This window comes from Malania oleifera, chromosome 4, assembly GCF_029873635.1.
Source record: "Malania oleifera isolate guangnan ecotype guangnan chromosome 4, ASM2987363v1, whole genome shotgun sequence".
NCBI classification, from domain to species: Eukaryota; Viridiplantae; Streptophyta; class Magnoliopsida; order Santalales; family Ximeniaceae; genus Malania; species Malania oleifera.
Genome location: NC_080420.1, coordinates 51,509,960 through 51,535,944, shown reverse-complemented (window position 1 = coordinate 51,535,944; position 25,985 = coordinate 51,509,960). Strand labels below are relative to the sequence as shown.

The following is a 25,985-nucleotide window of genomic DNA, read 5'->3' as shown; positions in this document are numbered from 1 at the left end:
ATTATAATAAAATTTTTATTATTGTATTATTGTATTTTTAATGTGTGTTATGTCCCAATTTTATTATTTTAATTGTATTTTAATATTATTAGTTGGTTTAAAGATGAAAATGAGTAATTTTTAATGAAAAATTTAAAATTTATTTTAATTTTATATTGTTAGTTAAATAGGAAATTAGTTTTTAATTTTTTATTATTTTTGTAATTTCTGCCAGTTTTTATAGCTGTTAAAAATGGAGAGAGAGATCATCCAAAAACAAGAACAAAAGCATAAAAAAAAGGGCGCGTCATACGTTCCAAGCGAATATCCCCATCAACATGTTCTAAGCATAATCTCAAATTTTATCCAGGCATCGCTTGCACGACAAAGAAGAAGAAAGAGCACAAAGGAGGAAAGGCAATCGGAGCCAGAAACCAGAAATGGCATTACTCCTTCACTGCCGTCCAGTTCCTTCCATTGGAGTCCGCAGCCTGGTTCCCCGGTCACCGCACCTCCCCAAAACCCTGGTCCCCAATGAGCTGAAGGTCTGCTGCTCCGCTTCTCACCACTCTCACAAGGTCCGCCACCTCTAAGTCTGCCTGCTTATTACCATTCAATAACGTTTGCTGCTTCGACGATTAGGACAAAACTGAGAATATTTGAAGGATTGAGTCTAGTATTGGGTGATTTGTGTTTGCCAAACAGTGGAGAAGGGATTATACGAGCGTCATGATAGTCCCGACAGGCGTGGGCGCCTCCATTGGCGGATATGCAGGTGATGCTATGCCCGTCGCTCGCGCCCTCTCTTCCGTCGTCGATTGCCTAATTTCTCATCCTAATGTACGCCTCCTTCTCACACTCTCTCTCTCTCTCTCTCTCGTGCAAGATTGTGCTTAATTGGATTGTTGGGTCTGCTGGATGTTACAGTGCCGCTGAATGAATCTCCAGAGGCTAATTGGGCTGTTATGAGCCTACATTGAGAGCTTATATTTGTAAATAAGCAATTTTATTAAAAAGTTTAGGCCAACGTGAATTATAGTGCATTTTAAGCTTCTCCTACAGCCTGCGGCACAACTCATAATACTGTAATGGTGTAGAGTATGTTTCTTTCTCTCTCTTAAAATATTGAGGGTGGAAATTAAAATGTGTGCATCTGTGTGTGTTTTTAATGAAATTGACTTATGCGAACTCAATCACTAACCATTGATGCGTAGCGTCTATGTTATTTTCTGGTTCAATAGTTGTACCAATTCTACCAATGTGCATCACCACAAGAAGCAACTATAGTAGGCAATATTGAAAGGAATATTGAAATATTTAAAAATGCTTAAATATATTAGTCAAAAAATAATGTTTAAAGAATAAACATTCTTATTTGGGCTTCACTTTTTGAGCTTAAGTGGTCAGTACATGGCATGTGGTCAGCTTTAAAATAAGATAGACCAAATACTTGGTGATTTTTGTAGGAGAAATTCATGAGTTTGAATGTAATTGTTAGAATACCACTTTATCTAAAATCTTAAGCAGTTAGGTTCGCCTGACAGCACTTGGAGAGATAAACACACGATAGTTAACACCATTACAAGAAATACATTAATTTTTTTAAACACATAGTAAACACAGGCAATAAGACTAGAACCCAAGACCTCCTAGTAACTAGGTTTGGAACCATGTTAGATGACCACTTTACCTAATAGTTTAAGCTGTTAGGTTGTGGACCAACAATGTATATCAAGCGTTTAACGGTAAAAAATAGTAGGTGGCAATGGCTAGAGTTTGTGTAAGAATGGACTTGTTGGAAAATATCTTGTGAGGTGGCAGCAGCACGAAAGTGAGAAGCTATATGTTCTTTCCTAGCAGCAAAAATAAGTTGAAAGCCTTTGAAAAGGATTTCCAATTTGCTATGGTTTTTGATGTATATATCTATGAATCGCAAGGTTGTTAAATAGTTTAATTTGAATAGAAATCCTGAAAATTTGATTATACTTTAATGTCTGAAATTCCCCCTTTCAACATTTTATTGCACACTGTTCAAAGGTTGACAAAACACTTACCAAGTATTTTGTTTAGTTAAGGAAATAAATGTATTTTTGAGAAGAAATGGAGGGCCATAGCATAGCATTACAATGGGCAGCAATCTCTTCTTCTTGTCTGCTAGCAAGACAACCTTGACCATGAAAGTAATAGACACAGGCAGCAATCTCTTCTTGCTTTGCAATAGAAGAAATGAGTGCATGGGGAGGAGGCTCATAGTGGGTAGAATTGGAGACATGAGTGCAATAACTACTCAAGTATCTTCTTGTTTTGGTAGAATACTAAAGCTGAGAGCTCATAGCAAGACTAAAGCATTAGAGCTTGTAGCCACGCAAGAGCTCAGGCAATGGTGCTGAAGTAGGAATTCTGTGGCATTGAAGTGGAAACTTTGTGAAGAGTGAATACTTAGTTACCCATACGAGTGTTTAGGTAATATCAATGAAGTAGGTATGTTGGAGATGATAACATTATACAACTAGAAGTAATCTGGTTGAATCTAATTCCTTTTATGGTTGTTTTGTCTTATTTATTTATTTAAAATAGGGATACTATTAGTAAAGACACAGCTCAAAGTAAATGAGTAAACCTAATTCTTTTTATGATAATTCATCTCATTTTCAAAAGAAATGGAATTTTTTACAAAATGTTTTACATTGTTTGAACTTTCTTAAATTGTATAGATAATGGTGGAAATGTGTTAATAGTTGGAAATTCAATATTCCTAATTTACTTTGACATAGGGTTAGGGAAACATTTTGGTTTGTTGTACCCACCCAGTAACTAATCCAATAGCTTATTTTGAAAAATTGTAAGCTTGGCTTAATTTTTTAGACGTTGCCTTGGGCTTGGGTTGAGAAATTCCAGCTTGGCCTATGAGCTGGCCTTTGCTTTGGATTTTTCCAACCAAACCCAATTTTGGCTTAATTTGGCCCCCTCTATAGCTTTTAAAAGGGAACTTCTAAAAAGGAACTAATGAAAATGAACTGATTGAGATTGTTGTAAAAATTGTTTCTCCCCCTTGTGAAGAAGGAGATGTTAGGAAAAAGAAAGCCAAATCAAAATGTTTGGTAAAAAAGTTATATGGTGCTTGAAAATATTTAAAACACTAAAATGGATATGTATTTTTGGAAAATGTAACTAATGCACTGATAATTGTAATATTTGAAAAAAAAAAAAAAAAACTAAAGTTGACAACAGAATAGAATAATTTGTTGGAAAAGACTAGATTTTAGCTTTTAAAAGCTTCAAATCTACTATTTTTATGAGTTCCCCAAAAAAGCTAAAAGCTAAAAGTTGAAAAATATATTTACCAACTACATTATACCCAACTTTTACTTTAAAAAAGAGAAGTTGGGGAGCTTTGTTGGGCCATTCGCGATCTCTCTCTCTCCCCCTTGTGCGTTTGATGCCATGGGAGTTCTTGCGGTAGCTAACGTTGAAACAATCGATTCAAATCGAATGTAAATCTTTCAATCTATGATTAGATAAGGTTTGAGAGATTGTGTCTTTGCTTGTGGTCGAGAACATCGTCCTTGTAACTAGCGGGTTAGGTTTTCAAGAGAATCTATGTCTTGGTTCGTTGATCGCATACCTACTTTTAGTTGAATGCGAAGGGGGTTTTGAGTTCCTTGATTGGGTTTTACGAAGCTCTGGATGTCAATTAAATGGACAAAGGTAGGAAAGTTTTTGGAGTTGGGGTTGGGATGGAAAGGGAAGAGGTTTTTAGTTTTTATTTCTCAGGGTGAAAAAGGCGATGGGTGGCGAGACTTTCATGAGGGATTTAGAAGTGTACGTGTCGATAACTCTTCACGACACATATCGTGGAGTTAGATGGTATTGGAAGGCAAAAATCATGTCGGTGAGGGCTGCAGTAGTCATGTTCATTCCTTGAAGCAGGATTTGAAGGTTGGGAAACAAGAGTTGTGTCGTTCATGTGGAGATGAAATGCATCTGAATTAATCTAGAGCCATTGCAGATCAATCAGTTTCAATCAATAGGAGCAAGAAGGAAGATAGGGTTTCTGATGGAGCTGAGAAGATCAGAGAGGCGACTAGTGTTGTGTTGGGGAGGAGGCAGTGAAGAGATTTCGGCCGGGATGCATGCTTCTCATTTTGGACTTGGTCCAAGAAATTGAAAAAGGTGGTATTTCATTTTTAGGTAAACTAGACCAATTATTTGAAAAGGCCCATTGTTCAAGAAAGGTTTATATGGGCTTTAGTTTGGATCCTAAGGAAGGTTCTCCTTTTATGGATTTCCCACAAAAGGGTCTTGGTGATAAGAAAACCCTCGATTTAAAATTTAAGGGCCCAAGTTCTGCAATGCTGGTTTTGGATAATGGATATGCCCATATTATTGCTCATACTTCTCAAAAGACAAGTATTGGGAAGGAGGAAGATTTACCTTTAGGAAATGGAAATGTTATTCGGTCCCTAGTTAAAAAAATATTATTCAGCCTCCAGCTATTAAGGATGTGAATCAAATTGTTCAAGAGTTGGAGGAAGCTTAGGATGTTAAAAGACCAAATTCGTTTCAAGATTGTGGTGATAAAATTGTATATAGGTCTGAAGGTGTCTTAGAAGATGGTGTGTAAAAGAGCAAAAAAGACGCCGGGTTGGGGGAGATATCTAATGATTCTCGTCTTTATAATAGTAAATTTGAAGGTAAAAAGGTTTATGCTCATCGAAAGGTGACTTGTTGGGGGTGCTGGAATGAAGAAGATATTTGAAGATAAGGGAGGAAAAATTCTGGTGAGTCAACTACAAAAGTACTAAGGAGAGATTTTAAGGGTGAGTTTAGTATTGTGGAAATTCCTCAACTTGAGAAGAATGTCAGAGGTTCTAGTGAGATTAGAAAAGGTAAGGATGTGAAGAATTGGGGGGATCTTTCATAGTTAGAAAGTGATGATAATAGTAATTTTGACCGTGCTAGGGGTTGTTGTTGGATGAGATTTGGGAACAATATGTGTATGGTTTTGACTTATGCGATGAAATAGGGGGTTCATCTTATGTTCATCTACCCTTGTGAAGGGTGTTTTCTATTTTTGATAATGATAGGTTGGTAATGGCAAGTGCCTCCGCCTTGGTAGGAGTGGTTTCGAGTTCGAAACTTGGGAGCGGCCTCTCCAAAAATGGGGGTAAGGCTTGCCGACATCCACCTCTCCCAGACCCCACTCAAAGTGGGAGCCTTGTGCACTAGGTTGGCGAATTAGTTTCAATGTTGGGATGGAATTTTGCCCACGCTAGTGGAGGAGATTCCGAAGGAGGAGATAGAAGCTCAAATTCTTATGGATAAAATGGATTTAAAGCTGAGTGATATTGGAGGAAATGTAGTGCAATTGGATGGTGGGAAAAATCGAAAGATGAAGGGTCAAAGGAAATTAGGGAATTTGAAAAGTTTAGTAAATTTTGATGGAAAGGGTTTGAAAGGGGTTTCTTGGTTAATTTTGTTGAGTTCTATTTTGGGTTCTTGTGTTTTATGCTTTTCTTTTTTTCTTCTTTTTTGTTTTTATTTGGTGGACTCCTTGTGCCCGCACGTTGTAGCTTCTCTTCTTTCTATCTAATATACTTCTCTTTTTTTTTTTTTATAAAAAAAAGGATAAGTTTAGGCAAAAAAATTTTGGTGGGGGGGGGGGGGACACACCCTTAGCAAGCAAAGTACTTTTTATTATAATATTAATGGTAATGCATGTAATTATGTTTCTAACTTGCCTACAAGGGAAGCATCCAAGCAAGATTTGCCCCTCTGCTTTTCTATTGTAGTTAGTATTAGCTTACATGGTTTTCCTTAATTGTGCATGTATATTAGATTTTGCATAGTTCATGTTAAATTGCTAGCACTTTGGATCCATGCTGATACATCATTTTCTTATAAGAATTTATGCGTGGTATCTATGATACTCAATTGGCTTACCTACAATTTGCAAGGAGGCACGAAGTGCCACATGGTGTGCTAGTCAATTGGCTTGCTTTGTGGTAACTCTTCTGGCATGTTGTGCTTAGTGTCTTAATTCTTTTCACATATAGTAAATCCAAGACGGAAGGTTGCCTTAGGTAGTTGATGAACAGCCTAAAACTTGTTAGGCCTCTAGGCATGAATTCTCATCCATTATTCATTGGGTGCCTTTTATGAGCAATCATTAAACTTTCACTGTATGAGAATAATAGTGAAAAATGGGCAAGGGTGCGCTAGGTGGTCTTCCCAAAGTGGTTTGTTGTGTTGGCACCTAGGTATTTGGGTTCCCACATCATTCTTGATGTGTGTTGGTACTGAAATTAGTTATTAGCATCTTGGACTTACTAGTAAAAGCATGAAGGTTGTGGACACAATGATTAAAAGAAAAATTATCACAATTTGCCCCTGACAAACTGAGTGAATATGGGAAAAAGTTTGATAAATTAAAATAATAAGAATTTAAAGAAAGGAAAATGTAAGAATGGGCTAGGCATCATTGTAGACAAAGTCCTAAAAGATAGTGGTAGATGTTTTACTAGAGTGGGAGATAGAATATTTAAGATTGAGATGGTCTTATAATATAAAATAATAAATGTTATTGCTATGGTATTAAATTTCCATGAAATTGTCGAAATTTCTGGTTTCCGTGACCGTAGAAATTGAAATGGTAGTCGATTTCCGTCTTGCATAATTTCCATAAAAATCTCTACGAATCGTCTGAAATTTATCGAAATCTTGAAATTTTAGTGATACTTGTCGAAGTTTGAACCATGCAATGAAATTTCCTCGAAATTCAAATAAGAGATTTAGGAGTGAAGTGAAATTCCTCTCTTAAATTATTTTATTTATTTTTATTGAAACAGAAGATTATTACAAGTGCTTCTGAAATTATATGAAAAAATAAACCTACAACAACATTTTATTTGACCATTCATGTCTAAATTATCATTATTTGTATAATAAATAATATTTAAGAAACTTACGAATTTCATTTGTAGTAACTGATTCACTAAATATGTTTAATGTGCATTATCTTACAAATATGTTTGATGCACATATTATATTACAACTTCTCCACCTCATACACAGACACAAAGCATAGATGTATTTACTTGTAATATATTAGATCTAAAACTTACATTATTATGTCTATTAATCATTTCCAAAGCCTCATAAAAGAATAATGTTTTACTATTGATTTCCATTATTTTTCCAAATCGAAATTGACATCAAAATCAAAATTTCCGTCAAAATTTTTGTACTTTTGGAGCTTCAAAATTTGAGTCAACTTATGCTCCTCAAATAGGTTTAATGGAGAACCTTAAAAGACAATTTTGGGAAAATGTGGATAATATTATACAAGGTATATCAAGGAGTGATAAAATATTCATAGGAGTGAATTTGAATGGTCAGTGGTTGAATTGGAAAAGAACAACAAATTATGTGAGAGGATACATGTAGGACAGGGATATAGAGACTAAAATGAGTCCAATAATCTTAGAGCATGCTATGTGATGGTGGACTGATTGGCAAGAGAATTAGCAAGAAAATGGTAGAAGATTAAGAGAAAACCAAAAGAAGATAACTGAAAATAAATGACAAAAATAAAGAAGGGAAAATCTATGCAAGACTCAGTTTAGGCTTAGTTCTTAATATTCAGACATCCCTCACGGTTACACATCTAGCCTTTATATAGACTTTCTCCTAATACTAAATAAGGAAACAATCTCTAGGAAATAATAGCAAATCCTAAACAAGGAAACATAATTTGGAAACAATAGCAAATCCCTAAGTAATGAAACATAATGGTAAATCCTTAAATGCTGAAAATTACATAAATAAACCCAATATTCTAAATTCTACCTACTCATATGGTAGGCATGAACATCTCCAAAATTCAAATGCCTAAATCTTGCTCATATGCAACTTTTTTGACATTCCCCCTCATTCTCTCGTGGCTGGAAAAAATTCAATCTCGATTCAAAACATTTGGAGGATTACTTACTAAAGAATCACACAAAATTGGAAATGGACAATATAATTTGCAAGTTAAGTACGAATGCACGTATGAATGTGGATGGACAAAGTCATTGAAGACAAACTTATTCAGAATGATAAACTTCACTTAAGACCCTCCACCTGGATGACTTAATCTATGCAATTTCCACCTCTTCAAGTTCCTCCATGGAGGTCATGTGCTTGAACAATATCAGGTTAACTGCTAAGCTCAATAGTTGTTGGAGTAGCAACTGCAAACTCTTTTATCCACATATCTAAATGTGCTGTTACTTCTACAGTTAGCTATAAATGTCTGATTTCTTTCATGCAAAGTTGTTATTCTATTTTTGTCTATTCTACAAAGACGTGGATATCTATTCTGATCTTCTGGGCACATCTCTCTAAACAGACTTGTATTGGTCTGTGGCCACTTTGTTTTGTTTGTTTGTTTTTTTTTGTTTTTTTTTTGTTTTGTTTTTTTTTTGTTTTCTTTCTTTTTTGTTTTTTAAATTGAACTGGATCAACTGATGTTAAAGCTGGGTCAATCTTGCTTCGGGCACAGCTTGAGTTGGGAAAGTCAACAGGTTGGTTCTGGGTTCTATATAGGTGGATCAGGTTATGACAAAAGCTGGTCGGGCTTATGTGATTATGGGCTAGGATTTTGTTGTTCTTTGCATGATGGGGATAAGGTTAAAAGAATGGAAAATAAGAGGATGTGGCCTTATGTGCGTTAGGGGTTTGGGTAGTTCTTATGTGAATAGCACAGACAGAAGATGGCAGAGCCATGAAATTGCGGTGGTAGAGATGTGCAAGAGGCAGCTCGGGGTGCTGTGACCATTGCTGACAAGGCTTGCTTTGATGGCAATGGTTCTATGGTCGTAGCCCACAATTGATGGGAAAGGAGATTCTGATGGACGATTTGAGAGTTGTTCAGCTAGGAATGTCTGCTGATTGGGCTTCTCTCTTGATGGCGAAGTTTGTGGTGATGGGTGCTCAGATGCAGCAGCAGTAGTAATTTTTAATCTTCTTTTTGGGTTTATTTCTCTCATGCTTTGCTGCTTCTTCTTCTCTTTGTTTTTGGTAGTGGCCAACAGCGTGCAGCAGCAGTAGCATTTTTTTCTCTTCCTTTTGGGTTTGTTTCTTTCAGGCTTTGCTGTTTCTTCTTCTCCGGTTTATATGTCATGCTTTGCTGCCTCTTCTTTCTTCTTTTTCTTCTTATGGTGGTTTGATGATGGTATTGAGGCAGGATTGAAAATGAGGCTCTGATACCAAATTGATTTAGGACTAATTGGCAGCATAGAATTGGCCAGAAAATGATAGAAAATTAAGAGAAAACCAAAATAAGGCAAACAAAAATAAATGGGAAAAGTAAAGAGTAAGGGAAAATCAAAGCATTACTCAATTTAGGATTTAATTCTCAATATTCAAATCTGCATCATGGTACATCAAGCTTTTAGATAGTCTTTCTCCTAATACTAAATAAGAAAACAATCTTTAGGAAGTTATATCAAATCCCTAAATAAGATAACATAATTTGGGAAATAATAGCAAGTCCCTCATTAATGAAATGTAATGGAAAATCCTTAAATTCTGTAAATTACGTAAGTAAACCCAAATATCCTAAATTATGCCAACACATATATAAACATGAACATCCCCAAATGCCTTAATCTTGCTAATGTGCAACCATTTAATGTTCCCCATCACTGTGTTATATGATATTATAACATTAAGCATGTGCTTTATGATGAGAGAAGAATGCTTAATAAACTTCAAGAGTGACAAAATAAAGTCATATAGATTTTTTAATGAGGGTAGATCATTTATTGTTCAAGTGTTGTAGTGTTATTCCATCTGAAAGCTTAACTAACATCATAAAGTATCAGTGTTAGATATATGCATTAAAAAATGGAAGAGCAGTAGCTTACTGCTTATATGGTTGTAAGAGAACTAGGTGGTGGAAGCTAAAGGGAAAAAGATACAATTAAATTTAGAGATAAAATGATGAAAGAAGGTGATAGGATAATAGGAGATAATGTAGATGCAAACACTCTTTGGAGTAGGATGGTTGGTTCTATTAAATAATTATCAACAAGGGTTTTAGAATCTAGAGGAAGATACTCAGTGGTGGGATTGAGACGTTCAAAAGCTGCTGAGACAAAAATAATGTGGTTTAAAACATGGGAACAATGTAGAAACATGGAAAACTTTGAAAAGTATAACGAGGCAAGAAAAGATACAAAACAAGATGTTAGTGAAAAAGACAAACTTAGGGCATGTAATAATTTATATACTATAGAAACTAGAGAAGGGGAAAGAGACATTTAAACTTGCTAGACCTAGAGAAAGAAAGAGTAAGGACTTATGCAATATAAAGTGTATAAACAAATAGGATAATGTTTTTTTTTTTTTAAATTGTAGAGGATATAAAAGACTGATGGTGAACGTGAACCTATTTGATGGGGACTTTCAAGAGGTCACACCTATGTGCAAGATTAAGACATTTTGAGATGTTCGTGTTTATGTGTAGACATTAGGGGTGAGCAAACGGTCGGTTCGGCCATATTCGGTTAATTAACCGAATTAACTGAAAATTTCGGTTAAAGAATACTGTTAACCGAACCGACCGAACCGTTTGGCCTCACCGAACCGAACCCGACCGAATTTCTTTTTCGGGTAATTTGGTTAACCGAATTTAACCGAGAAGTGAGGGAAGTGGGGAAGCCGTGAGGCGTGAAGGTGTATCCAAGAAGTGAGGGAAGGGGGGAAGCCGGGAAGGTGTATTTTACTATCCAAATTCTGGACTGATGCGGAGGAGAGGTGGTTAGGGAGAGGATTGGGCTCGAGCGAGCTTGACGCCGATGAGGAGTCGTCGGGGGTGGTTCTCACTTCTCAGTGAACTGGTATGTGCGCGAGAGAAGAGAAATGAGAATGAGAGGGAGCTTGTGTGCTGGTGACGTTGTGACGATGGACGGCGACGGCGACGGCGATGGCGGTGCGGAGCAGTGAGTTCGGATGAGCGAGAGAGAGGCAGTGACTCAGTGATGGCCTTCCGATTTCAGAGAGCAGTGACTGTGTACTGTGTAGTCTGTGTTGGTGACGATGGCCGGCGATGGCTACGGCGATGGACACAGACGAATAGATGATGGCATCGCATGAAGATGGAGTCTGGTGGTGTGGACTACGGAGGACAGAGCTCAGGTGAGCGAGAGAGAGGCAGATTGGCAGTGACTCACTGCTAGTGAAGGAGGGCCTTCTGTGTTCTGGCTTCCGAGAGCAGTGAGAACTGAGAGTGTCTGAGTGTGAGACTGAGTGAGAGTCCGAGAGAAAACCAGAATAATAATAACCAAAATTTAATTTACTAATTTATATTTAAATTTTAATTAATTATTAATTCGGTTAATCGGTTAACCGAATTAACATTCTCCATTCACCGAACCGAAACCCGATTCACCGAAATGTTGGAAAGCATAACCGAACCGACCGAACTGAATTTTTTAACCGAACCGAACCGACCAATTTCGGTCGGTTAATTCGGTTAATTCGGTTTTCCCCGAATTATGCTCACCCCTAGTAGACATAGTTTAAGATATTTAATTTTAATGTATTTAAGGAGTTTCTATCATGTTTCATTAATTAGGGATTTGCTATTATTTCCCAAATTATGTTTCCTTGTTTAGAAATGCTATTATTTCCTAGATATTGTTTCCTTATTTAGTATTTGTAGGAAGTCTGCATAAAGGCTTGATGTGTTACCATGGGAGGCAGGTCTGAATATTGTGAACTAAACCCTAAAATGGGTTTTGCTTTGATTATCCCCTTCTCTTTATTTTTATCACTTTCTCTTGGTTTTTTTTTTTAATTTTCTATCATTTTCTTACTGATTACTTTGTTGCCATCTTGCATCAATTTGGTATCAGACCCTCATATAGATACTTCCTTGCAAATGCTAGAGAAATAAACCCAAAAAAAGAGAGAAATATTACCTGTTGCTACTGCTGCTGAATCAGAAGTAACACTGCATCATCATTGAGAGAGAAGCCCAACTAGTGGGTCTTCTTTGCTGAGCAACTCCCTAATATCCATTGGAATCTCCTTTCCCTTAAATTTTGCGCCACGAGCAGAGCACCATTGTTGTCAAATTCTTGCTAGCAATAGTTGCAGTGCTGCAGGCTGCCTGCTGCACATCTCCAATATTGCGAATTTTTTGCTCTTCCATCTTTTTTCTGTTTGTCCTAACTTGAGAACTTCCCAAGTCCCTATCTCTGCTGTCATTGTCACATCATCACTTGTGCATCTCTACTGTCATCAACCATGCCCAATCCTTTCCAACAACAATGCTGACCAAGAATCAATCGAAGCCTGTTCATTGACACATGATTGAATTGAAGATTTGGAGAGATATGCATGTCCCTGTAGAATGAATAAACCTGTATCTACAATGTTATGAGGAAATTGTGGACATGAACAAATGACAGAAGTAATTGGCCCATTTAGGTACGTGGATAAAAGAGGCCATAGTTATGACTGAGCGAATTACTCCAATAGTTACAGAATTTTAGCAGTCAACTCGATATTACATAGCTCACTACGTGATTGAACAACAAGAGCTTATTGTTGGAAAAGAAAAGGAAAGGTATGTGAGATGCTTGGTGAACCCGGGACAAAACCTGAGCTGCAACTAGGAATGTTAAGAGGTTACGTGTGAGCAAAGATGAAGGAATTGAGACATCTTAATGTTTACCATATGTATAGGCTTAATTTAGGATATTTGGATTTAATTATATAGTTTTCAGCATTTAAGGATTTGCAATTAAGATTCATATACTAAGGATTTGCTATTATTTCCAAATTATGTTTCCTTATTTTGGAATTTGCTGTTATTTCCTAGAGAATTGTTTCCTAATTTAGTAATAAGAGGAAGCCTATATGAAGACTTGATGTGTAGCTGTGAGCCAGATTTGATTATTGAGAATTAAGTCCTAATTGAGTCTTGCTTTGGTTTTACTTTCTCTTTTATTTTTCTCATTTATTTTCTGTTACCTTCTTTAGATTTTCTTTTCTGGTTTCCTTTTAACTATCTATCATTTTCTTTCTGATTCTCCACTGCCAATTTGTGAGGCCTCACTATTTTAAAACAGAGTGGAGGGCTTATTTTTAGAATTTAAAAATGAGAAGGAAAAAAATTGCTATTTATTTGTAAAATTAGAGTTCAATGAATTAATGCATTAAAGAAGATGAAAATGGGAAAGCTGTTCGGCAGGATGGCATCCTAATTGAAGTTGGGAAAGCTTAGGATATAATAGAATAGTGTGAAAAATTAATTTATTCACCAAAATTATAAAAGACTAAGAAAATGTCAAATGAATGGATGAAAAACACTTTAATACCTACATACAAAAATAAAGGGAATATTGAAAAATTTAATAACTATCATGGACTTAACTTACGAGTCATACATGAAAGTTTGGGGGAAAGGGCAGTTGAACAAAGATTTTGCTTAAGAACCAGGATTTTAGAATATCAGTTTGGTTTATGCCTTTCAACTAAAAAAGTAATATATCTATTGAAAAGATAAATTGAAAAGTTTAGGGAACATAAGATGGATGGACTTGAAAATGGTTTTTTATTTTTATTTTTATTGATTTAGAGAAAACGTATGATATTGTGGCTAGGGAAGTTCTATGGTGGGTGTTTTAGGGAAAAAAAAAAAGGTGGAGTATGTAGAAGGTATATAGATGTCCTAAAGAATATGTATGATGAAGTAATGACTAGTGTTAAGATTGCATAAGGAAAGTCTAGGGAATTCCTAATTACCATAGGAGTACATCAATAGTTCTTTTGTTTTTATCATTTTGCTTTAGCAATGGATGAGCATTCTAAGAACATAAAAAATGAAGTTCAAATTCAGTGGTGTCCATTACTGTTTGGTAATAATATTCTCTTGGTTGGTAAAACTAGGGGTGGAGCAGAAACTAAGTTGGAATTATGGAGGAGAAGCTTTATAATTTGTCAAGAAATTCTTAGCATTAGTTCCTTTGGTACTTAGATCTATTTTGGAGGCTGAAAGAGAAACTAGAGATGTAATACATAGGGTTAAATCAGGTTGGGTAACATAGAAAAATGCTTTGGGCATGTTGTATGATTGTAGAATACCGAAAAGTTTTGTAGGACGGTTATAAGACTAGCTATGCTATATTGGTAAGAATGTTGGCGATAAAGAAGCGACCTATCGACTAAGAAAAAAATTTTGAAATTAGATTGCTAAGGTGGATGAATTGTTTAACTTCAACAACAAGAACTAGAAGCATTAAGTCCCACTAGTTGGGGGTCAGCTACATGAATCCTTTTCCCCCAATTCACCCGATCGAGAGCGTTTTCCTTTAGATTAAGGGCTATTAAATCCTTCTCACTACCTCATTCCAAGTTATTTTAGGCCTACTCCTACTCCTTTTCATGCTGGAAACAATAACTAACTTCTCCACACAAGTGCTCTACTAGGTCCGTGTTTCAAATGCCCAAACCATCTAAGCATTCGTTTGGTTGGATTTGCAGTACATCTCACACATGTCAGGATGGGAGCCTTGTGGGGCCTTCTAAAGCAAATTGTGCATGTTAATCCTGTTCAAAGTCAGTCTAGATACAAGTTCGAATCTTGAATGAAGCCTGTGCCTTCCAAACAATGTGGCTCCAAGGGAAGAAACTGGATAAAGGTGGTATAGCACTTGTTGAAAATAACTTAATAGCTTAATATATTTCTTTTTCTCTAAAAGAAGATTGTTTCCACAGTCATAGGACAAATGATGCATTAGTAAGGAGGAGTGAATGAGTTAATGTTAGTGATAGTTGGGGAGGGGGAGCTAAAATAATTTGGACTGAGGTACTGAGTAAGGATGATTTGACTGCACTTCAAATTTCACAGGTTATAACCCAAGATTGTGTGGAATGGCCGAAGAGGATATATGTAGTGGACCTCAACTATTGGGACTAAGGCTTGGTAGTGATGATGGCTGGTGTTGTGTGTATGTATATCTATAACATGTAATTGTAACTATTACTACTATTGCATAAAAAATGTGCACTTGTTGAAAATAACTTAATAACTTAATTTGTTTCTTTTTCTCTAAAAGAAGATTGTTTCCGCAGTCATAGGACAAATGATGCATTAGTAAGGAGGAGTGAGTGAGTTAATGTTAGTGATAGTTGGGGAGGGGGAGCTAAAATAATTTGGACTGAGGTACTGAGTAAGGAGGATTTGACTGCACTTCAAATTTCACGGGTTATAACCCAAGATTGTGTGGAATGGCCGAAGAGGATATACGTAGTGGACCTCAACTATTGGGACTAAGGCTTGGTAGTGATGATGGTTGGTGTTGTGTGTATAACATGTAATTGTAACTATTACTACTATTGCATAAAAAATGTGTTACTAATTTGGATATATATATATATATATGTATGTATGTATGTATGTATGTGTGTATGTATAAGTACTATTTTTGATTATAAATGGTGTGTATATACACACATGCACACACCATTTACTAGCTAAATAGTGCATATAAATCTATAAAAATATAATGTTTACTGGTATTTCTTTGTGAGCTTCTGAAAATGTGGAGATAGAAATTTCTTTGTTCATTAACATTGCTATAGATTAACTGTTTAATTGAAATATCAAACTATTGTATTTACATAAAAATTACTAAGGGGATGCACAAGGCTGCTTTACAACTGGATTTGGGAAAGGTGAAACGAGTTAGCTCAATTCCCCCTTACAGAAAGGTTTATGTGATTCAAAACTGTGGCAGTAGATGATGAGCATTTGTTGTCATGCCAAACTTTGAACTATTGTATTTACACATATAATAGTATTAACTATTGTTATAACTTCAAAAAATTTGAAGTTGGGAGAAATTTTTTCAAACATAACATTCGTTAGTATGTACGGTTGAGATTCGGGGCCTTTAATATCAATGGCACTTTTTTCACTTTGACTCCGAAGAAATATGGGGCCTTTAATATTAAGGACTTTAACCTAATCAACCTAGTGGGGAGTGTGTACAAGAGTCTCGCTAAAGTCCTTGCTCAAGGATCCAAAGAGCCATTTTGAAAGTTATTGGGCACCACCAACGTGCCTTTGTAGCCGGAAAACAGATCATGGATGCAGCTCTCATTGCAAACGATGTGGTGGACATGTATCAGGGAGAAAGGAAAAGCAGTGTAGTGTGTAAGCTGAACAGGGGAAAGCTTTTGATCACGTCAATTGGAACTTTCTTATTTATCTTCTTAGAAAGATGGGTTTCAGGGAGCGATGTAGTTGGATTGCCCATTGCATAAATACTTCAAGTTTCTTTTGTGCTTGTAGTTGGGTGCCCTTTTGATTTTGTTCGCTCCTCTAGAGGGCTGAGACAAGGGGATCCTTTGTGTCCCTTCTTATTCATTGTGATGATGGAAGTGCTGAGCCTCATGTTGGAAAGTACCACTGATATAGGACTCCTTAAAGGCCTCAAAGTAGGCGGACATGGAAGGTCTTTGGATGTCTTTCATCTTCTATTTGCAGATGACACCATCATTTTCTATGAGGATGACCCTTTCCACATTTTGAATTTGCAATGCATTTTAGTAGCATTTGATGCTGTGAAGGTTGGAAGTAAATCTTGAAAAAATTCTGACTGAGGATGGTTCAGGAGGACCTCTCTTGGTGGGCCACTTGGGACGCAAAAATTAGTATCTTTCTCTGCCTTGGGTTACCTCTTGGAGCCAAATTTAAAGATAAAGGAGTTTGGGACCCTATTATTGAGAAGTTTGAAAAAAGGCTAGCAGGATGGAAAATGAATTTTTTCTCTAAAGGTGGAAGATTCACTCTTTTTTGAAGTACCTTGACAAATCTTCTAGTTACTTTGTGTCTCGTCCCTCTCCCTATTTCTGTTGTCAAAAGATTGGAAGGGATTCAAAGGACGTTCCTTTGGGGGAGCTTGGGGGCAGACAAATTCCACCTGGTCAAATGGGACTGGGCGAAACAGCCAATTAGCTCAGGAGGCTTGGGTTTAAAGTCCCTTCGCATCTTCAATAAAACCGTACCTGGAAAATGGTTATGGATATTTATGACTGAGAAAGATCACCTTTGGGGGAAAATAATTGACATAAAATATGGGCTTGAGCACAATGAGTGGATCTCCTGAGCTGGTAGAGGACTCTGCACTGCAGGGGCGTGGATATACATTAGGAAAGGCTAGAATGAATTTTTATCCTCTATTAGATTCCGACTGGGGAATGGAGACAACATTTATTTTGGCATGATGTGTGGTACCTGAAGGCTCTCAGTATCTCATTTCCAGCCATTTAGAAACATGGCTTGTCATAAAGATGCTGTCATAAGTCAACACCGTCAATCATCAATTCCATGGTTTTTCTGGAATATCCCCTTTCATAAAAATGTTGAAGATTGGGAACTCCACCTGCTCACCGATTTCTACAGTCATCTTTACAAGATCCAGTTTCAAAACACTCATGACCTTCCTGTCTGGTCCTTGGACAAGAAGGGGGTCTTTGCTGGCAAATCCTTCCATGGGAAACTTTTTCTTCTGGAGTCAAACATGGAAGACAGCTGCCCCTACGAAGGTTGCCTTATTTACCTGGGAAGCAGCTCATGGTAAGATCTTGATACTTAACAACTTGCAGAGAAGGCAGTCCTCTATTGCCAACACATGCGCCTTTTGCATGGCTGAGGCAGAATCAGTAGATTTCACCCTTCTCCATTGCCTCTAGACCAGAAATATTTGGAATGTGGCTCTGACTCTAATCGGACAACGGTGGGTTATCGCTAGATCTGTTGGAGGGTAGCTTTAGGCCTGGAGAGGGATTTGGGCAACAAAGGAAAAGAGGAAGGCTTTGTCTCTCATTTCTCTTGCAATTTTATGGTGCATTTGGAAAGAGAGGAACAGAAGAGTTTTCAAAAATTCAGGGTCTTGTAGCAAATGAGTTCAATGTAATTTTTGATTTTTGTGACACACTTCAGGGTGGTTGAGTTCTTGTACTTCGTGTTGGCATCCCCTTGATGCCCTCTTAATATATACTATCTTTGCCTTAGCTCTAAAACCCAGTCCAGATTGGCCAGTCCAACTAGGTTGGACCAGAACCGGTTAACTTTCCGGTCCAGATGATATCAGAAACTCTGAAATGAAATGAACCAGAGTTAACTCAGGCAAAACCGAGGGACTCGGCCTAAACTGGCCAGGCCTGTTGAACTGGATGGTTGACCCATTTCTCACTAATACATGAAAAGTTGAGACATTTTTGTTTGAGGCGGGTGTTGAACCCAAGACCTCATGGTTGAGGATTAATATCACTGCCGCCAAACCAACATCCAGCTTGTGCTCATATTTTCCACAAATTATGTATATAAGCGATTCATTTCCTCTCTCTCTCTCTCTCTCTCTCTCTATATATATATATATATGTATGTATGTATTTTATTTTATACCTATATAATATATCTTCCTTGTCCATGCTTTCACATTAACTACCCCTAACACAACTTAAATAAAATGTTTACTGAAATTAAACTTTCTTTGAATATTTTTTGACTCTTAATGTGGTCTTATTATTTAATAAATTTCAAGAATGTTTTATAAAATAAAATTATAAGTACAATCTAAATTATTTTTTATTATAATTAGCTAATAATAAATTATGAGTCTAATCATATATTTGTAATATTGTCTTTGATCATTGCAATATTTTTATTATCATTATCTAAGTTAGTAGTTACAAGATAAGAGGCTTTTTTTTTTTTTTTTTACTACTGCTACTACTACTACTACAATAATTATCTTATACAATATTATTATTATTATTATTATACAATGCTAAAATCACCGGTTCAACCACGGTTTGACCCACCAGTCCGACCAACCCAATGGCTTCACTGGGTCAATCACCGGTCCAGGTTTAAAACAATGATCTTTACTGATAAAAAAAATTACTGTGGAAATTTTATTTTATTTTATTTTAATAGGACTTATTTGGCCTATGCCAATGAAATGCCTTTTCAGTATGGGCTGATAAAGTTTTGTCAATTCATAATCAGGTTATGCTTGGCATGGGCCTTAGCCTAGTCGAACCAGTGAAACGAGCATAATCACCAATCACTAACTTTTCCATCTCATCTACACCATTTCTTCACTGCATTTTGATGGATCAATGACCATTTTCTCCCTACTACTTGATACAGCCTCTGCCAGTCTGCCATAGGTGCTGATTTGCCGCCATCAACATCATCAACAATGCACCGGTGCATAATTAAATAAAAAAGCAAGAAAGAAAATAGATTGCCTAAACTTCTACTTTCTATTTTTTGCCTTCTTGCATGCACATGCACTCAAAATATATAGACGTCATATATGTGGCTGTGTCCTTGTGTCTAGACATTTTGAAGCTATTGCATTCGGGATCTTGTATGAAAATAAAATAGTGAGGCAAGATGATTGTCACGATGTTATGTGTGTTTTTTGTTGGAATTGATGTAATCCCAAGAGGGGGGGGGGGTGAATTGGGTATAAAAAATTTCTTCCTAGGTTAAACTAGATGACCATAGTATTACACAACCTAGGGTCTGTCTAAGCATTTTTAATTCCCCCAATCAATCAAGTAAGCAAATATGACATTCACTGTAAATTAAATATTTGCATACGTGCATCACATCATATCCCATTTTTATTTAAAGTGTGTATGAGAAATGATTTTCCAATTAACGCAAACATACATGAGTGCTACATTTCTCATTTAATTTAAATGTGAGCATACAAATAGTTATAATTGTAAATGAATAGGCATACACATATGGAAATTAAAGTGCATAGAATAAATGAGATAAGGGAGAGAGAGACACACGATATTTGTTCTTGAGGTTCGGCCAAACCAGCTTACGTCCTTGCCTTGGGCATACCCCCCAAGGATTACACTAATGCTGCTCACTTAAACGGGTGGAGCAAAAGCCGTTACAACCTCTCCTTACGGGGTGAGGTAAACCTCAGCTCAATTATCAGGCTGAGCCCAAATGGTCTCCCTTACGGGGCGGAGACACTCTAGTTCAATTTCCTGGGTTGAACCGAACCGGTCTCCCTGACTGGGCAGAGACTTTCTAGTTCAATTCCGGATTGAACCCAACCGATACAATAAAAACCATTTTTGTACATGAAACATGCTTCGGAAATACAAGTAGAGATGTACACATTAAAGCTCAAATACATACACTCTAATATGATACGAGTTATGCTCAGTAGAGAAAGGGCGTAATTCAAATATTCCAATCTTTGACGAAAGATATATATGATAAAATGCATCAAAAATTTTGAACCCTAACAAAATACTCTCCCAAAAATGTTTTTTCAAAGACGAACCGTTGGGGACATATTGGGAATTTAGAAAAGTTTAATTAAAATTTAATCCCAATTACCACGGTAAAAGCACGACAACCCGAGAGGTTCGGTCGCTCGACGCTGGTTCAGTCGACCGTGGAAGATTAGTTCAAATCTGGGTTGGTTGACCGAGGCAAGTCAAAGATTTTGACTTCCTGCTTGGTTGGTCGACTGAGGCATTTATAATGCCAAAGGTCAGTTGACCGAGGCTTAATCAAACATTTGACTTTCGGCTTACGGTGTGTTCGGTCGACTAAGCTGATTATAACTAGAGGGGTTCGGTTGACCGGGCTTTTAAATTAAGTCCAAAAATCTAACATCGGTCGACTGAAGGTCGACCGAAGTCTTTGTAAGCCCTAATTTGACCCTAAAATTATATTAAAACCTTTGTACGATTTTATCTTTTTATAAAAAGGTTTTGTATGAAGTGTAGGTGCTCTAAGGTCAGTCTACAGTCATCTGAACATTCAATCCATATCATGCAGATGCATGCATTATTACAGATTAAAGATAAAAACTAAATGCAAATACAAATGAAATTGGATGTCTTCTTCTTCTCTTTCTTTTCAAATCTTCACGGAATATGCCAGGATGATGTGAGCTTTACGTCCTTTCTGGCTTCCATTTTCAGTCCCCTTATGTGTGTGTTGAACTGTAAACCTGTTCACATGCTAAGTACACACATAAGATCCTTGTGCTTTGTCAGCAACAAAACAGAGACCGGATTTAAAAAACCAATATTCTTAACTGAATAATGCTTTGGCACCTTATTTTTGTGTAAAATGTCATTTTTTGCTTATTGTATGAGATTCAGGTGCATTTAATTAAGGGAAAAAAATTGGGGTTAGCATGCTGCGGATGGGTTGTGAACAATAATGGTGGTGGCTGGAACATTGAGCTTGACTGACTCTATTTATTTCATCCACAAAAATCTGAAAGGAGAAAATACAAGTAGAATTTAGCTATTTGTGTTCATATTTCCTATAACAGAGTCTGTCAAGAACGAGTTCTGAAATCATGCATCTTACCATCCTTTCTCTGCCCCCGACTTCTTTAGGGAGCTGCAGGAAAGCATAGTAAAGCAATGACTCTGGTGGACATCACCATTCATGATAACCAGAAATTCTAGTAAATGTTTATTTATTTTATTATGTTTTTTTTGGGGGACCGCCTGGGGGGGGGGGATCTGGGGATTCTAATATCACCTTCGAGATAGCCACTTTTTTTTTCTTTGTTTTTGGTTTTTCGTTTTCTTCCAGTTAGACATTCATCAGTGTTATCTTTCATGTTTTGCTAACTCCCACTAAATGCAGTCAGAACCCCAGGCCTGAATACCCCCATCACTTCTCTCGAAGTTGCTGTAGTCTGTTTTCTGTCACTTCTCGTGTCTTCATTTCCTGTGAAATAATAGGATGGTAAGTTACTCAACTAATTTAAATTTATCATAGTCAAAAGGGATACTATTACAAGGTGGAAAGATAGCATTGTTAATTTGTTAGGGCATCTAATTTACCAACATGGAACTCAAGAATAGAAAAATGAGCTGAAAAATAATCTCGCTGATGGCTCAGCCCAGAGCCTGCCTGCCTTACTGCTTAACCTAAAAAACACTTGTTGGTTAATGATTGTATTTTTCTGATATTTTATTTCATGAATTCTGACTTGGTGATACGTTGATGGTCATTCAACTTCAATTGGAAAATCCTTTAGGGTCGTTTGGTTCACATGTAAAAAATATTTGCATGTAATGACATTCTTAGGAATAGTATGCCTGCCTTATTGGAAGGATTCCCATGTCAATGTTTGGTTTGACTTGGGAACCTTGGCAGGTAGTTTAAGAAGATGACCATTATACCCTTGACATGTGCGTAACAAATCAATGAAGGACAAATATATTTTTCAACACAAAAACCTATGAAGTATATTTATTTAAGGAAATCAATATTTATACTAAAATTTTTAACAATTATAAACCTTGGCAGGTAGTTTAAGAAGATGACCATTATACCCTTGACATGTGCGTAACAAATCAATGAAGGACAAATATATTTTTCAACACAAAAACCTATGAAGTATATTTATTTAAGGAAATCAATATATATACTAAAATTTTTAACAATTATAAATTTAGTAATTTTAATACTTAATAATCGATTAACCAAAATAATTGAGGGCAATATAGTGCCCAAATATTAACTATTATATTAAATTTTTATAAAACAATAATAATATTACTTTTATTTAATAAATGACAAATGTCAATTAAAATGTTAATTAACATAAATAATGACGCTTTTAATAAACATTTAAAATATTCTCTAACTAAAAAATTAACTAAAATTTTCTGATTAATATTTGTAATTAACATTTTTAATATTTCAAAGTAAAAATTAACAAAAAATTTATGTTAAATAATATTTTTATTTCCATTTTAATATTTTATAATTAAAATTTTAATTATTTCCTAATTAGTAATTGATTAATTTTAAATAAAACTTTATAATAAATATATTCAATAAAAATTTTAATTTGTGCATATTTTCTAATTAAAATAATTAGTTTAAGCTGCATTAAAATTTTTACTTTGAGTTTATTAGTAATTTATTATTTTAAATCTAATAATAAAGCATGATTATTTTGTATTATAGGGGCATTATTGTCCAAAAACTAAAATAATAAGGGCAATTTAGTCTAAAAAGTAGGATTCCCATGGGAATAGGATTTCCATGAAGCTTACCCATGGGGAGAGGTGGGAATAGGATGCCCATGTTTCATTGGATCTTTACATTCCCAGGAATGTACATGTACCCGTCACGTCATATTCCTTGCTCAAACAACGTTGGAATGATATGCCATGGGAATCACATTCTCGGAAATCTTGAAAGATGCCACAAAACAAATGCCCCCTAAATTTTCAAAGTTCAAACGGGCTCAAATGGGACATTATGCAGATGCAGATTCAACGCTCTGTGTGCAATGTTCTCATGCCATATGGGGGGCCTTGGGAGGACATCTTGTCTGTAGCCTTACCTCTAGGTCCTCCACTATTAAAGAGGTTGTTTCCATGACTTGAACCAGTAACCTTTAGGTTTTGGATGTGATATTACCATTAGGTTTAGGCTCAAAATGGACTTTTAAGTGCATAATATTGGTATAAAGTATAAAAATTTCTTTGATTCTTTGTTAATGTGGGAGGACATAAGTCTTTGTCAATAAGCAATATTTTCAACTTAGATTAAGTCAGTCTCCAATGCATGAGGCATATGGCTAAGAATTTTATTATATATTATCTTGGGCTGATCCTCAATGCTTAATCCTCTCTTGCCTTTCTAAATAGTGGAACAGCTTACTATTTACATGATGCAAAAGGGTGAGTAGTCATTTATTAAACAAAATTATGTGCTTGAATTATGGAATCATATCACATACATAGCTTAAGGTTGATGCAATGTGAATATTGAAGCAAAAATGATCAGCAATCTACTGGTATCCAAATAATATGAAAACAGATCCAATGTTTGTGTGTCATCCAATAGTTCCTTTTGTACTCATTCTACTATTGTTCTGATTGCACTTGCTTGAGCTGGGGAAATGGATGGCCAATTTTTTTTAGTGTACATTGCTTCACCCCCCACACCCCCACCAGCACAATTTTGGTGTAATTTGAACACAGATAAAACTCTTTTGGTGTCAATTGAGAGTCCCACTAATACTCATTTGAGTTGGGGATAGTTCCAGTTATACCCATTTGAGGCAGGGGAAGCGTTGGCATTGGTTTTTAAGTCTACTTCGTTGCTCTCCCACCCCACCCCCCTCCGCGCTGCGAAATTTTTATTTTTGCAGGTGCTTAATGCAGCAATGCTTTATTGGCCCTTGCCAAATTTATTATATGTTGAAGGTCATGCTCTTGATCGGTTTGCTGAGGGCTTGTGGGCACTGCAGCCAGTTCACCAAAATAAGGTGTGCACCCCAAGTTTTGTTTTTGTTTTTTTTTTTCTTTTTTTTTTGTTGGTTTTTTTTTTGTTGTTTTCTTTTTAAACTTTGTTTTGGCCACATATATATGGGGTGTGGTGGGGCACTCCATCATTTTTTCTCCATCTTAGCATTAAATATATACTTTGATCTTACACTTTGACAGGTGGGATTAGTCCTTGATGCTGGAATAGAAGAAGAGCTTCGAATTCGGCATTTACAGGTGGCTGATGCAACAAGGGCGTCCCTTGGGTTTCCTCTTGTGGAATATATTGTCACTGATACTGCTTTACAGGTATTTATCCAGTCAAACTTTCATTTGTCATTGTTAAAGAAGTAAAATTAATTGTAGTTAAATGTGGCTTATCTGATTGATTTCTACCTTTTGGTTGTAGCTATAGTAAAAGACATTATATTAGTGAGATTATAGATTATGATTGTGCACAGGATATGCTTTTTCTGAGTTTTAATTGTGGTCTTGGCCTGATGTTTAACCACGACCATTAAGTATGATATGTTTCCTAGATCATGTGCTAAGCAATGAGTGATCAATGAGGAAGCATATTACAGTTATTATATCAATATTTGCAATCTCACTTCAAAAAAAACTTGTCAACTTGTATAATGTTTGTAGAGAAGAAAATATTGCCTAGGCAATTCAGTGACTCTGCTATTACTTAAGTTTAGTTTTTAAGTTATTTCAAATTTCATTTTCCTACATATTATCACGTAGCATGCCACAACATACCAATGTTTAAAAGGCAAAGGCATAAGGGCCTTGTAACCCTTAGGCATTGGGGCGTAACCCTTTTGAGAATTTTATTTTTAGATGAAAAATATGTAAAAGAAAAAAATTAAGAAAAATGCAAATATAATGTAAAAAAAATAAAATTGCAAGCTACTTGTTGGGCATTAAAATTTTTTTGGACTTAGTGGATCGAAAGGAATGTGAGGGTTTTCAGCGCCAATATAAATTTTGTGCATTTTCTTTGAGATAGAGTTATTTTGAGAACTTCTTTTTGAGTTCATTCTTTGAGTTTATTTCAAGGAATGCTGTTATCATATTCAAAGGGATAGGAAAGGGGCTTTGTTGTAATTGCCTTTTTATTTTGATTTCTTTGCTTATTATATTGTATTTTTATTTTTTGTGTTAGGAGGATTTCTCATCCTCCTTTCCGTGCAATTTTTTTTTTCTATACATTAATGAATTTTTCTTTTTCTTAAAAAAAATGCTAACTTGAATCATTATGTAAATCATGAAAAGCGATAGTTGTAACATTACACAGTTCAAATTACTTTCAAGATCTGAGATACAACTCTCGATTATTTTAGAAAGATTGAGATTTAACAGTTTTAAAAATTAACTCATGTTTTGACATTCCTTTTATATAAACATGGAGTTAAAATTCTCTAGCTGAATCTAACTTGAGAATACACTCAAAATGCGTAAGCCTCAACTAAGTAGGCGCAAAAGACATGCCTATTGTACAAATGTGCAAGCCTCCACATGTACTGCTTTAGCCTTTTTAGGATTTGGTGTTTTAGATTCAGCCTCAAGGTGTTGCAGGAATGCCTTGCCTTGAGAGCCTTGATTGAGCCTTTTAAAACATTGCTGTGCACTATAGAAGT

The 25,985-nt window shown here is 35.9% G+C and overlaps 1 protein-coding gene across 4 annotated transcripts in view; it reads left to right on the top strand.

Annotated features, from left to right (window-relative positions):
* Window positions 1–247: 247 nt before the first annotated feature.
* The window catches only part of LOC131154154 (uncharacterized), a 40,799-nt gene continuing 15,061 nt past the window's right edge, over window positions 248–25,985 (top strand). For 3 of the 4 annotated variants that reach the window (XR_009136343.1, XR_009136342.1, XM_058106720.1), the window contains exons 1-4: window positions 295–557; window positions 685–819; window positions 24,228–24,344; window positions 24,523–24,651. Coding sequence is in view for 2 of the 4 variants with exons in the window: in XM_058106720.1 (XP_057962703.1) it covers window positions 420–557; window positions 685–819; window positions 24,228–24,344; window positions 24,523–24,651 (519 nt within the window). In the remaining 2 variants the exon portion in view is untranslated. Of the gene's footprint in view, window positions 558–684; window positions 820–24,227; window positions 24,345–24,522; window positions 24,652–25,985 lie in introns of all 4 variants that reach the window. The other variant, XM_058106719.1, reaches the window with a different exon arrangement.